At 42.8% G+C, this 14,913-nt stretch overlaps 2 protein-coding genes across 9 annotated transcripts in view; one reads left to right on the top strand and one right to left on the bottom strand.

Annotated features, from left to right (window-relative positions):
* LOC132384692 (calcitonin gene-related peptide type 1 receptor-like) overlaps window positions 1-5,509 on the top strand; it is a 100,484-nt gene extending 94,975 nt beyond the window's left edge. For 3 of the 5 annotated variants that reach the window (XM_059956064.1, XM_059956062.1, XM_059956063.1), the window contains exons 12-13: window positions 1,581-1,622; window positions 2,175-5,508. In XM_059956064.1, the coding sequence (XP_059812047.1) occupies window positions 1,581-1,622; window positions 2,175-2,381 (249 nt within the window). In that variant the 3' untranslated portion in view covers window positions 2,382-5,508. Of the gene's footprint in view, window positions 1-1,580; window positions 1,623-2,174 lie in introns of all 5 variants that reach the window. The other 2 variants (XM_059956061.1, XM_059956060.1) reach the window with 1 other exon arrangement.
* Window positions 5,510-5,843: 334 nt separating this feature from the next.
* spryd3 (SPRY domain containing 3) overlaps window positions 5,844-14,913 on the bottom strand; it is a 216,994-nt gene continuing 207,924 nt past the window's right edge. For all 4 annotated transcript variants that reach the window (XM_059956066.1, XM_059956068.1, XM_059956065.1 and 1 more), the window contains one exon: window positions 5,844-14,129. In XM_059956066.1, the coding sequence (XP_059812049.1) occupies window positions 13,995-14,129 (135 nt within the window). In that variant the 3' untranslated portion in view covers window positions 5,844-13,994. The remainder of the gene's footprint in view (window positions 14,130-14,913) is intronic.

Below are 14,913 nucleotides of genomic sequence, written 5' to 3'. Positions count from 1 at the left end.
TTGCTGCTAGACTTGATGCATGATTCAAGAGGAAGAGCCTTAGATTGTTATGGTATTTGGATTAGTTATGGGGCATGAGGAACCGATACAAAAGGACTCATACTAAATTGTCAGAGTAAAATGTATTATCAAAATATGTATATGCTACCATATATATATTTTGAAATGTATTTTCTTGCAGGTAATTACAAGAAAATAAAGAAAAACAATAGAATTTATTAAAGACTATAAGCAAAGACTGAAAAACAACCATTGTGCAAAAGAAGGCAAATTGTGCAAATAAATAAATAATACTATTGACTCCATGAAAGTGAGTCTGTAGGTTATGGAATCAGTTCAGAGTAGTGGTGAGTGAAGCTATCCACACTGCTTCAGGAGGCTGATGGATGTAGGGTAATAACTGTTCCTGAACCTGGTGGTGAGAAATTCTGTGCCTGTTGCACAATGGTATGGCATCCGTTAGTCTCACGAGACCATGGATCTGCACCTGGAAAGTCTTCTCCAGGGCGCAGGCCTGGGCAAGGTTGTATGGAAGAGCGGCTGTGCTACCCAGTGGTAGTAGTGGGAGGAAAGTGTGGCCTGGCCCTTTATGATAGATGCTGCTTTCCTGTGGCAACATTCCTTCTAAACGTACTCAAGGGTTGGGAGAGCTTTGCCTGTGATGGACTGGGCTGTATCCACCACTTTCTATGGACACCTCTATTCTTGGGCATGACATTTCCATACCAGGCTGTGTTGCAACCAGTTAGGATATTTTGTCAAAAAAAATTTTGTCAATAATCTTGGTGACTTGCTGAATCTGTGCAACATTCTAAGAAATTAGAGGTACCGCTGTGCCTTCTTTGTAATGTCACTTACATGCTGGTCCCAGGACAGATCCTCTGAAATGATAACGCCAAGGAATTTAAAGTTACTGACCCTCTCCACCTCCGATTCGTTAATGAGGACTGGCTCATGGATCTCCAGCTTCTTTCCCTTGTAGTCGGTAATCAGCTCTTTGGTTTTGCTGACATTGAGTGGGAGGTTGTTTATTGTGGCACCATTCAACCAGACTTTCAATCCCCATCCTGTACCAATTCGATCAACACCCAGTGGTGTCGTCAGCAAATTTGAATATGGCATTGGAGCTGTGCTTAGCCACACGGTAACAAGCATAAAGCGAGTTGAGCAGGGGGGTCAAGTACACAGCCGTATGGTGACTGTGTAGGAGGTGTTGCGAATCCAAACTGACTGGGGTCGGTAAGTGAGGAAATCGAGGAAGCTGGGCACCAATATATAGAAGTAGAAGAGAGAGGAACAACATACATGTAGAAATGAGTGTTAGCTGTTACCAGAGCAGGAAGTGGTATATTAGCTAGAAGCGGACTAAGGAGAACTTTGAGGTGTACAGAAGGTTGGAGTGCAGGTATTTCCTGTGTGCCTGTTCTCCCATTATTGCAGACCAATTATTTCAAACCATTTCAGACTGGCAAAGGCACCTTCAAGCTGAACTGAAATCTCTCACATTTTCGGCTAAGAAACAACCAGGGGTTCAGTCAGTTACTTACACCCACCACAACTAATACCATTTTGTTTCACAGGGTTTACTGGTGACATTGATATTCTGCTTCTTTAATGGAGAGGTGAGTACGATCTTCAACTATATTTGTCGCCGAGAGTTCATCTCAGCTTATTAGAATTCATGTTCCTAATGCAAACCTTCAAATCAGGAACTTGAGGGGGAGGGATGTGTGTGCCTGTGGATTATCAATAACTTTTGTGTCCCAGTTCATTCTCTCCATAAGCAACGCACCTTAATTAGGTTAACTGCAGAAGCCCATTTTCCAGAGGGCTAGCTTAGCTTCATCCCTCATGGATAGGATCAATATGGATCTCCTCTTCCTATAATCACTCTAATATAGTTTTCACTTTAGTATTTGGCCATTTAGGGCAGGCATGTTTTTTATTTTCCTCTCCTCCAAGGCGGCATCAACCACCAACAGGGAGGCCATTCCAAAATCATGTGAGACTGGGAATGGGAAAAGTGAGTATGATTATGGGAGTTCACTGGATCAGAATCCATAGGATGATTTGGGAGATCAGAGACTGGGAATCCCTGGGAGAGTATAGAACAAAGTGGGAATACTTGGATCTTGCCACTGTGTTAAACTACCTACGGAATCCTTTCCTTTCAGGTACAAATTGCATTGAAGAAGCACTGGTTAAAGTATAAGGACCAGAGCAAACACCAGTTTAATAACATGGATGGTTCCCATTCCAACGCTACATCAATGTCAGAGATTACCCGAAACTCTCTGGCACAGTCCATCAGCAACAACCGAACCAATGGCAAGAGTTGGTGTGAGAATATCCCACTGAAAGAAATAGGCAACCCTGTGTGAGGGGTTTCCTTACCCAACTTCTTTAAAGATTTTTTTTCCACATCCAGGGGAAAGTGTGTGTATATATCAAGTCGTATTCTTGAATTGTGGTAATATCTCCAAGCTCCATTTAACAGAAGGAGGTGCAGTCTGTGTGGATCAGAAATACACAGACATTTTCTTCAGAACATAACATCTTACTTCTGGTTCCATTGAACAAGTACCATTAAAACTCTCTCTACACTTGACTATGAAACTAACTCATTGTGTCTGTTCCCTTGAACAGTTTGACAGGCCAAGGTAATTGTAATTAAAACGTCACCTGAGGGGAAAAGCTCTTAAAGTTGGAATTTCAGATATGGTGAGAACAGTTCAACAATGTACATTTTGATAGCAGCTTCAACTTGGGAAAATGTTTCAAGGTGCTTCATTTTTTTTTTGCCAAATAGCTCTGTAAGACCTTGGGAAACTTGTGAAGAAACTGTTTGAGATGAGGTGGCTCTGAGTAGAGTGACTGCCTGACTAACCAGTAATGTACAGGATAGGAGTGTAAGACAGTTTCTATGTACCTTCCTGGGCTGCTGAGCTTTAGAGCTGTTGTTTGGGAGTCTAATATGATTGTTTCCTTTGTCTTTTAATGATTTTACTGGTTCCAATGAACATTTCTGCCTCAGGGACTTGGACAGTCAAATCCCAAATTTGAAACTACTTTCCATGAATAAAGGCTATCCTAGGTACCAATTGAATTGGAGCTTCATTCAAAGTGGCCGTTTTCTCAAATTCTCCTGTATTTGCTTTGAATTGTTAAGGATTAATCATGTCAAACTGCTCCAAGAATCACAAATACTGCAATTAAAATTAGCTTTGTACATTGCTGCCCCTTTCTCTGGGTTGGGATAAGTGACTTCTTTTAAATCGTACCCATATCAGGGGAGCATGTCAATTTGTGAGGTTTGCACTTGTGTCTGTCTTTATCCCTAATATTGTTAAGACTTCTGCAGTTACTTCCTAGAATTATTCTTATAAGCTGACTGGCTTTGGAGGAAGATTTCAGAAGTGTGTATACAAAAATCAATCTGCAACCGGATTGAGCATTACCTCAACTGGAACAAGTAATTGAATCATGCTGCCATGATAGTTGACTGTGCACTCCTGTTATTTATATTATCCACATAAAATGGTCATTGTGTTGAAAAAGCAATGTCACCAGGTACCACACCACCACTGGATCTTCCAAGAAAAGCCTTTACTCAATAACCATTTTCTGATCTTTAAGTTTTTCAGGATTTCTCTCTAAATCTGTATGGAACAACACCACAGTAATCCAAGGGACAACATTGGCAGTGATCCTGCCCTAGTGACATGATGAAAAGACAGAAATAAGGGCCTGGATTTAATTGTTACATTGTCGTTCCTTTCCACACCTTAGGTGGCAGCCTGTTTCTTTAGCATTTGTTTTCTCCCCCCCCGAGGCTGAGTTGTTAGTTTGACGCTCAGCCCAGTGCGGATGGAAAGTGTACAAGGAGCTGGCCAGATTCGAACCTGGGACACTTGCCTTGAAGTCTGTTGTGAATGCCACCACACCACCGGCGGGCTAATTGTTGAGTTAATTAATGTCGTGATACTTGTCCTGGATTTATTTCACATGCTGAATGAAGAAGTATTTTATTGAATGAATCACGAGATTCTGCAGATGCTGGAAATCTGGAGTACACACACACAATGCTGAAGGGAGTCAGCAGGTCAGGCAGTGTCTAGGTCTTTGGAGAGGAATAAACAGTTGACGTTTCAAGTTGACACCCTTCAAGTCCAAAACGCATGACATAATTTTTCACTATTTAGTTTCACTATCATGCCATTTTAGTAATCATTTTGAAGTTTGTTACTATCCAGTTCAACTGAGTAGTGGTTCTAATGACAGTTCCTGTGGAACATCACTGTATACTTCCCTCCGGTCTGAAAATCAACTATTCAGCAGTGCTTTCTGTCTGCCACTGTTGTATCTATGCTGTAATTGTCACTTCAATCCCCTCAATTATGAACCTGATTTTCCATATTCTACTTTCTGCTAGCATGTTAATCTCTCAGCTAAGTCACGCGGGCAGCTAGAACTTTCAATTGCCTTCCTCTCTACTTCATAAACCCATTGTGTACCTGAACAATTTGAAATGTTTCATAACTGGGCCAGATCATGTTGGTTTGCACTACTCAGTTTGTTAGCTCACTGATACAATTCCACTTGCTTCACTTCGTTTCCCAGAAGTAAATCCAGCATTGCATGTCCTCGTTGGGCTGAGAAATCAGGAAATTTCTGTTATATGTGTACATTTCATGCATTCCCCTCCCTTTTGCCCTTTGCAGACAGCCCATCTGAGATAATTAATTCTAATCACATGGACTTCGTCTACACTGCCTTTTTCCGGGGCTCTAAGACACCACTGATAGATAATGCTAGAAACACTCAGATCGCACCATATCACGGTCAAAGAAATAAAACTAACAATTTAAGTCGAAGATCTTTCTATGTTCTAACGAAGTGTCTACAACCTGAAACATTAACTGTTTCTCTCAGTATAGATGCTGCCTGACCTAAATCTTTTCAGCACCCTCAGTTTATTGTTATTTCCTTCCTCATCCTCCAGCCATCTTTGTGTTTCTTGCAGCCAGGGATATTGCTACAGATTGGCCATGTAAAAAACTTAAGTCTGCACCTCACCAATTTTTTTTTACCTACTATGGATTTACTCATGTTAATTTCAAACCTGGGGGTGCTTTACATTTGTCTCTCGTTTTCCCATCTCCATTTCTGAACTATTCTCAGCTTGTGTAAATTGTCAGATTAGTTTAACTGGCGACCGTCCACTGTCCCAAAATCTTCACTTACACTGAGGAGCATTCCATGAATAAATTGTTCTCAGAACTAAAGGTCTTTTCTAAAAAAAAATCAAGTGTTATGAATACATTTTAGCATTGCCAACTTACAATATGTTGTTTCATGTGTATTTGTCTGACAAGCTTTTTAACTAATCCACTGTTGTACAAACAATAAAAAGAAAAATAAATTACCCAAAAGCATCAAATTCATTATATCAATTCATGACCCTGACTTGCTTCTCTTTACAGTTTCAGATGTGAGACCTGCTTCCAGAGCTAATAACCAATGCAATATGGGAAATGCAGCAGTCAATTTAGACCAGGTATCTGCTCTAGCAATCTGGTTTGAGAATACCTGAGATAATGCCTTGGTCGAAAAGTATAATGGGAGCTTTAAGCTTTATCCAGGGGTGGGGGCCCACAGGCGCAGTCTTAACACCCCTGACATTCGAACTTTACTTGCAGACTTCACTAGTACCATCTTAGAATAGGTGTATTTCAAGTCTCTGGTGGGGTTTCAAGTTCCATTCTAATCCAAGATATTAGGCAGTCTAAGTTACAGTATCAGTGGTGATATACTTTATACAGTGATAAAGGTCAGAGACAAAATACCATTATGGAAATATCTATTTTAATTAAAGCATATAAACATCTGAATTATGTACATTTCTTCTGATATAATATAGTGCACACAGTTGAATATTGGTACAAAAGAGCTGGTAGGAGACTGTTGAATCAAGACATTTGTCTAACATATCCACAATCAATAAGCAATTTACAACCACTCATGATATCAATGCTCAGTTGGAGAAAAATTAAATTAAAAAAAAAATTGAACTCAGTATTTTAGCCCCCTCAGGGAATTTCAGTTTGACATACAGTATTTTTACAGAAATCACTCAAAACTTCAATTGTTTTATTACATAAAAATTAAATACTTGCCACTCGAAAGTCCCTTTACATTTAATAATATGTGTATTGCATTTAATACACAGCAAATAAAGCAGAACAGCTCAGTGTTGCCTTCCGTTCACCCTGTGGGACCTCCATAATAAAGGGTAGGGTTACGTGGGGAGTCTTTAAATCTAACTCCATTGGATGAAGAAACATCTGTGCTGCTTGGCTGGAAGGATCTAACATGGAGTACATTTACAAAATGTCAATGGCTCCAGAGTACAAATGGAGCCTATGAAGGGACAAAATCACCAGAGTCTCAAGCGGGGGAAGCAAATGGGATATTCAAAGGAAGGCAGGGATCTGGAAAGTGAATTAAATGGTTAAGTCTTTAGCTGGATTCACTGGAATTCTTTAATTGCTCTTGCATCTTCTTTAGTGGTCGATGGGGTTGGGTCAATTAGTTTTAAAATGCCTCAAGTACCAGCAGAGCCCAAAGGTTTCCTGCCAGCTACAGCTTTGCCATTATTACTCACCCGTGCACGTTTTTACAGAAATCCTGTTATTTGTGTCACAGATGATGTACTTGGAAATCACTCTGGAAGCCTAGGGAGATGGATGAAACTTTAAGCAACCCCTGAATGTTAAGGGCACACCCAATGCAAGTAAACTTCAGCTCACATCTCCCATCCAATATTCTGCTATTGCACACGTGTGTGGGATGAGATTGTGAATATTGCAGTATTTTGCTGTTGCATTTTTTTAAATGTATGCTAACCTAATCTAGAATAAATCTGAAAGGCACTTTAATACCAAACGGCTTTAAATGAAGATTTTGCCTCTTCACATAAATTTTATTCACAAACTCAAAACACCTCAGAGCTTAAATAGCCTCTGTTCTGCGCTGAGTTAGCTGATTTCACCCCGACAGCAATGGAATGATTAAATGTCCTGAGCCAGCGGGGTAGAGAATTCAGCCAAGGTCCCTGCAATCAGAGTACTGCTCACCAACTCTGCTGGAGTTAGTGGTTACTTCTCATTTCAACCCTGCCACCTCATCCCCACTACTTCATGATGTAACGTATTTATCTCAGTTCTACAGATAGCACTAGTCAGACATAATGGCAGTGGCTAATATACTCCTAGGTAAACTTGCTAAATCTGAAAAGACTCAAGGCCACAGCAAATGCAACTGTTAATGTGTGGCCAGGAATTGCAGTAGTTTGAAAGGGCCAAGAAACCTTTCCAACATAAAGCAATTTTGTCTCCCACTGCTGAAGAGAAATCTCCAGTTGTAAATGCTTCTATAAACTCTCATTTTTTTAAAATTCTGTCTTTCCTTACTTCACGATAGCTGGTAACAAACTCACTGATTTTAATAAGGGGTCAGGAATACCAGCCTTGTGGTAATGAGAGTAAGGCACTGGTGTGGGGATAGGACAGCTCACATCTGTATGCTCTCTGATGACTATTGAATTGAAACCAAGACTAATTGAATTGGTTACTTGTTGCAAGAAGTTTAAGAGTTGTACTGACAACCATGAGAAGGCTCCTTGAAAACATTCCTTCAAAAGCAGCTTGCAGACAGCAACAAGGAAATAGATTATTTTACAATGTGCCATCTAATATTGATGTTTAATCACCCTGGGGATGTGCAGAGAGAAAACAGTAATGGGGAGTATTCTTAGCAAATGCTAAGGATGTGCAGTTGTCATTAATAACACAAGAGATTCAGCAGATGCTGGAAATTCATAACAACACATACAAAATGCTGGAGAAACTGAGCAAGTTAGTTGGAACAATTGAAATGAATAAACAGTTGACATTTCCAGCTGAGACCCTTCATCAGGGTTAGAAGGGAAGGGGGAAGAAGCCAGAATATGAAAATGGGGGTGAGGAAGCAGTACAGGGTAGAGGGTGACAGGTGAAGCCAGGTGGGTGCTGGGGGGGGGGGGGAATGAAGTAAGAAGCACAGAGGTGATATGTGGAAAACACAAAGGGGCGAAGGAGGAATATGATAAGAGGGACCATGGGAGAAAGGGAAGAAGGAAGGGCACCTCCTGGGATGGGGTCAATGGGAAATAGAATGTTGGTCGCTGCAACAGCAATGGTCTTCTACTACTCCAGGTGTGCTGAACATGAATTGTTGATCACCAACACTGTCTTCTACCTTCCCACCCATACCAAAGCACTGTGGTTGGACCTCTGCTCTAAGCACTGGTATCTAATTGACTATGTCATTGTCAGGGAAAGAGACGGGATGTAAGGGTGACAAAATCTCTGTGCAGTGCTGAATACTGGACAGACCACTGTCTCATCATTTCTAAACTGAACATTCATATCTAGCTCAAGAGACACCCACAAGGAAAGAAAGTCCTAGGACAACTGAAAAGCAGCAACATAAAGCAGTCTTTTGTTGGCACTCTGGAAGGTTGCTTAAACTCCACCCCTCTGGACAATCAGAATGTGGGAATTGCTTGATCAATCCTTTGAGAACTGATCTACAACACTACTACAGAGATTTTGGGGCCTGCTACCAAAAAGCACAATTTTGATGAACACTCTGTTAACATCAAACTGCTGGATGAAAAACATTGTCTCCACAAAGCTTTCCTCAGTGACCCCAAGTCCATCTCAGCGAAGGATGCCATCAATAACATATGAAGGACTATACAACACAAACTGTGCTAGATGCAGGATATCTGGCTGAGTAATAAAGCTGATAAGATCCAGGCATAAGCAGATAGGCATGACTTAAAGAACTTCTATATTGCACCAAAAGAATTCTATGGTCCCACATCACCAGGACATCCCCTCTCCTTAGTGCTGATGGGAACATGCTGACCATGGACAAAGAGAAAATTCTTCATAGGTGAGCTGAGCACTTTAACAGTGTCCTGTATTGTCCTTTGACTATAAACGACGAAGCTACCATTCGCCTGTCCCAAGTATCCATCATATCACACCTTGATTAGGGTCTCCTACCAGACAGATTTTGGAAAGAGTGTGGGACTATCGACATGTTTACTGCAAGGTAGCTGCTCGAGAAATGCCAGAACCAAAGCGCTGACCTGTTCTCCTGGTGGAACACGGCAGGCCAGGCAGCATCTATAGGGAGAAGCACTGTCGACGTTTCGGACCGAGACCCTTCGTCAGGACTTAGCAATATGTCATGAGCAATAGTCTGTAACATTCCTTTGGACTTGGAGGCAATTTGATGTGGCAGAACCAAGACGAGGTGAGGCAACAGGCCTGTTACCAAGAGCGAGGAAGGCCTGAGGTTTGAATGATTTAAGCGCCAGGCTGAATTGAGGCGGCGGTGTCCAGGCAACAGAACCGGCATTTGGATGACGATTTAAGCATAGGGCCAAATTGAAAGAAGTCAGGATAACGGAGTCTGAGGCAAGGGACAGGCTGGTTCAGCTTGCTGCAATGCTCTGCGCTGAAATAAGGGTCTGTGGACACCTTCAGAGACAGCGATGTAAGCTTCAGCATCAGATTCCCATGATGAGAAACTGTTCAATTTCAGAGGCTTCCTTTTTGCTGATGACTGTGCCTTTAATGCTGGTTCAAAAGATGATGTGCAGTTCCATGTCGACAAGCTTTCTGATGTGTGTACCAACTTTGGGCTGACCCTCAACACCAAGACTGAATAATGCATCAGCCAGTTCCAGGGAAATCATATGTTGAGCCAAACATCACAATCAACAGTCAAAGACTCAACCCATTAAACAGGTTCACATATCTTGGCAGCATACAGTCCCAAGACAATATCATTGATGATAAAGTAAATGCCAGGATTACCAAAGTACAGCCTTCAGCAGACTTTATATCAACGTCTGGAACAAAAGAGGCATAAATCTACATATGAAGCTGAAGGTGTATAGGGCCACTTTGCTTTACATCTGTGAAACGTGGACAATGTATCAACAGCGTGCCAAGAAACTGAACCATTTCCACACAGTCTGCGTCAGAAAGCTCCTCAGCATTGACAAGACAGAATCCCTGGGAAATGGTGGCAGCAGTGGGATGGTCAGTCGCAAAGGGGAGAGTGGTTTTGCTGTCCCAAGTCAGGAAACTTACCCCCCCCCCCCCACAAAAGAGTCTAAAAATGAAGCAGATGTCTGGGAAACAGAAGGGACCTCAGAAGAGAAAGAACTTCAGCCCAGGGCCAAAATCAGAAGGGCCAAATGGCATCACCTCTGAACCACCCCCCCCCCCCACCCCCAATATATCTGGTCAGAGACTTATTGTCTGCCCAGCAGAGAGAAGATGATTTTAGAAAGGAATGCCAAAGACTGCAGAGATCTGTTGAGGCCATTGCCCAGCTTGAGTCAACCATCTCCCCATCTGACCAGTCCTTCAACCCCCCTGCTCTGCTGCGGAAGGGTCCCAAGATGCCTCCTTCTCAACAAGGTGACAGTATTGGGAACTATCTCCTCAGGTTTGAAAGGATAGCCTAGACATAGCAATGGCAGAGGAGAAGTGGGCCTGCCAAGTAGTGCCACTAATGACAGGTAAAACTTTCAAAGCCTACACTGCAATGGAAGAGATATACAACAACTATCCTGACCTGAGGGAGGCATTGCTGGCTAAATATGATAAAAGCAGAAACCTATCACCAATGCTTCAGTTCCCGCACTCTTCCACCAGGTGAGTCACCCACTGAGGCATATCACCAGCTGAAGGGTCTTTACTGCCGATGAATTTGACCAGTGCAAAGAGGAGATTGGTGAGGCCATCGTTCTGGAGCAGCTGCTGCAGTTTCTTCCTCCAGACACCAGAACACGGGTCCGAGAGCACGAGCCTGTGGATGGACTCTCTGTGGGCCTGACTTGCCCTGCAGTACCTCAATGCCCATAAGGGGATGCCATCATGACCGTCATTCCAAAGCAACAGAGACTAACCCTTCAAGGGACTCTCTGGGTAACTCTGTGGAATTGGGAGGTGGGAGAAAAGCCAACAAAGAATCTTTGTTACTTTCTTGTAAGACTTATTTTCTATCACTGTCAGCAGGCTGGTTACAAGTCCTCTGTGAATTCTCTCAAGAAGGCCAAATTGTCAGGCATGTAATCACACACAAGAGAAAATCTGCAGATGCTGGAAATCCAAGCAACACACACAAAATGCTGGAGGAACTCAGAGGGATAGGCAGTATCTATGGAAAAGAGTAAACAGTTGATGTTTCAGGCCAAGACCCTTCACCAGTCCTGCTGATCAGGTATGTGCGAGGAGGGGAGAGGGAGAGGGAGAGGGCGAGGGCTAGGAGTTCACACTGGACAAGATTAAATCTGGAGCTATTATTGTGTTTTCTTGTAGATATATTTTTGTAAATATTAGTATTTTTTCACTATTTTCACTAATTAATGCAACTAATAAACACCCTTGTACTAAAGTGCTAAGTGACTGCAGCCATTTTTTTCTTTGGTAAAATTAAAGGTGATAGCCCATGTTTTAACATATGGTGCCACTGAGGTACTTACCAAGGTGGGCCTGCTCAGTATCTACACCATCCTGATGCAGTCTCAGTTACACTAGGCAGGCCACGTAGCTCAAATGCTAGACCTTTGCCTGTCTAGGAGACTGCTTTACGGTGAACTACAGCAGGGGACATCAACCTTTTTTGCACCGTGGACCGGTTTAATATTGACAATATTCTTGCGGACTGGCCGATGGGGGGTGGGGGGAGGGGATGTTAATCACGACTGGAATATAGGTGATAAGTCAACTATAAGTCACTTATAAGAGGCTAATACACTCAATTTCATTTCTAAAAGGGTTTATCTAATGAATTTAATATTAAGCTCACAGCGCATATTTTCCTCGCATGAATATAATGATGAGTCAATTATAACTCACTTATAAGTCAATAGCATCATAACATTTTAAGTAATGTTTGGATATTAAACACAGCACATATTTTCCTCGTATGAACATATAAAATCATTACAACACACCAGTGAGAGGACTAGGTAAGTGCCGGAGGTCCCCGTACTGGGGCCGCGGCGGTCACAGTCTGGAGAGAGCGACCGACCCAGCGAGGAGCAGTGTGACAGGACGCGTGCCCGCCCCCCTTGTAGGCAGGTAGGATCTATCGGCTGACAAAAATTTGGCTGGAGGGATGACTTTCAGATCGCAGCGAGGTAGCTGCTCTGCTACTTATGAAACCCTGAGCCTGAATTAGGACGTCTGAGAATATTTTAGCACCGGGTTCCCCGCAAACTTTCAGTGTGCTAAACAGGATTAGAGGTGGCGCCCACATGTCCGTGCTCCAGGCCAGTAGCAATGGCACTTCTCGCTGGCCACGCGAGCTGGCCGGTTACCCAAAGCCAAGCAGAGATCCCTGGTGCGAGAGTATCACTGCGTTTAAGCGACTGATGACCTTGCGTGCGTTCAAGTTCAACAGTGGGCGTGACAGGGAATGAGGAAAGGTGCAGGTGACTCATATCATTTCATATCGCCAAATCATATTGTTTCCTCACGGGCTGGTAGCACACAGTTTGCTACACGGTGGTTGGTGACCACTGGACTACTGAAAGGAAAACATTCCAGTAGAGGCCAAAGGAAACACTACAAAGACAGCCTTAAAATATCACTAAAAGCCTTTGGCATAAACCCAGACACATGGGAACATATTGCCCAGGACTGGGTTGAGTGACGCTCCTCCCTCCATAAGGATGCAGCAACACACGAGGCAGAAAGGACAACTGCAGCAGAGAGACTTAGACTGGCCAGGAAAGCCCGAGCCAGTGACCCCCAACTTAGCATGTCTGCCATCTTTTATCCACACCATCAAAGAACTTTTTGAGTGTGGATTGGCACCTCCAGCCACCTGTGCACCCACAGACCAGTCCAATCCCTACAAATCACAGATGGCTGGAGTGGTTCTCATTGTTCCACAGTGGGCAAACAAACTGAATGGTGGAGGAAGGGAAACCCCGTTCTTTGAAGAAGGTGGACATTTCTGATGTTCTGGAAAGGAAAGCCTCATCTTGGGAACAGATGCAGCGAAGGGACTGAGAAAAGGAAATGGTATTTTTACAGGAGACAGGGTGGGAAGAGGTATAGTCAAGATATTCATGGGAGTCAGAAGGTTTATAAAAGATATCGGTAGACAGTTCATCTCTACAGATGAAGACACAGATATCATGAAAGAGAAAGGTGTCAGAAATGGACCAAGTGAATTTAAGTGCAAAGTGGGAGGCAAAATTAATAAAATTGAAAAGCACAGCATGGTTGTATGAAGCAGCACAACTCAGTCGGCAATGTAACACAGCAGATTTGGGGAACATTACCAGGGAAAGCTTGGAACATGGATTGTTCCAATGTAGTAAGAGCTCATGGTTACAACCATGAGTTTGGAGAAAGTGTGAGGAACCAAAAAAGACATTTTTGAAAGTGAGGACCAGTTCCACTAGACAGAGGAGGGCAGTGGTGGAGGGGAACTGGTTGGGTCTTTTGTCGGGAAAGAAGCAGACAGCTTTAAGGCTGGCCTTCTTGATTCTTCAAAGTTGCTGTGCGACTTGAGCTTCTCCAGCATGTTGTGTGTGTTACTGAGGTAATCAATAATTAGTTTTTGAATATAGTAACTGCAAAAGATTTGAAAGTTGTGATGGAATTTTAGTGTCTTGAAGCAGGATGGAACAAAAATGAAGTGAAAATAAATCATATTAATAACTTTCCCTATATAACCGTTTGTTAAATATACTAACAGAATAGCAGAGTTACATAAAATGGGGAAATATAACAGTCAATGCTGTGCATCCTCTGTGGAGTTACAGGCTACACCGGATATGGCCAGTAGATGGCAGTATGAAGTAGAGCATGCGTTTGCTTGCTGCATTCAGTGAGAAAAGGGGGAACAGCTCAGCCACTCAATGGATGCAGGTCGACTTTAACCTTTTCGCCATTGCTAAGCATTCCAATAGTAGGGTAAAACCCTCCAGATGGCACCGGTGCTTCTTTCCTGCCAATTATCTTTCCGTTTCGAGTAAAAAATACCTGAAAGAGATTTTTAAATTAATACTTGCAGTGGGCATATAGAACACAGAAAACTCTAAATAATGCTGCAACAGAAAAAGCTGTTTTCAGTTCAGGCTTCGGCACACTATCACTAGCCCTGATGGAAAGTGTCTTCCTTAGTTCATAATCAAACTCCACTTACATTCTGCTTCATGGATACTGCAAGGTCAAAAATCAGGATTGCTCAGAACACATAACAGTCCTCTGACACGATAAATTGGAGCAAAAAAAAACTAATGTGCTAGCCACCAGGAACTGAAACAGAAAATGCTGGGAGCACTCAGCAGGTCTGTAGAGAGAGCAATGTAAGAGGGTTAAGGTAGAGAGGTCATTTTGGGAGTGGATAATTAAAGCCCAGGGCCACCCTCGAAACTGAACAGAGTTGTAAAACAGTCACAATGCGGTCACACACCCGTGCTTCATTTCTTCAGTGTAGAGGAGACCACATTGCCAACACTGCATGTATAACAGTAGATTGGAAAGTGCAATTGAATCGTGGCTTCATCGTTAGGTCCCTGGATGGTGAAGAGGGTGGATGTAGAATGACAGGTGTTGCATGGAAGGGCAGTGGTTGGAGAAGATGGAAGGGTGGACCAGGGAGTTGCAGAGGGGAATGGTCCTTTTGGAATATTGAAAGGGAAGAGGTGAGGAAGATTCATCTGGTGGGGGAACCCTATTGAAAACTGTGCAGATTATAAAGGATGACCCACTGAATGTGGAGACTGGTGGGGTAGACAAGGGAACTGTATCCTTGCACAGGTTG

This window comes from Hypanus sabinus, chromosome X1, assembly GCF_030144855.1.
Source record: "Hypanus sabinus isolate sHypSab1 chromosome X1, sHypSab1.hap1, whole genome shotgun sequence".
Taxonomy (NCBI): domain Eukaryota; kingdom Metazoa; phylum Chordata; class Chondrichthyes; order Myliobatiformes; family Dasyatidae; genus Hypanus; species Hypanus sabinus.
Note: the sequence above shows the minus strand (reverse complement) of the source record. Positions and strands in the feature narration are given on the sequence as shown.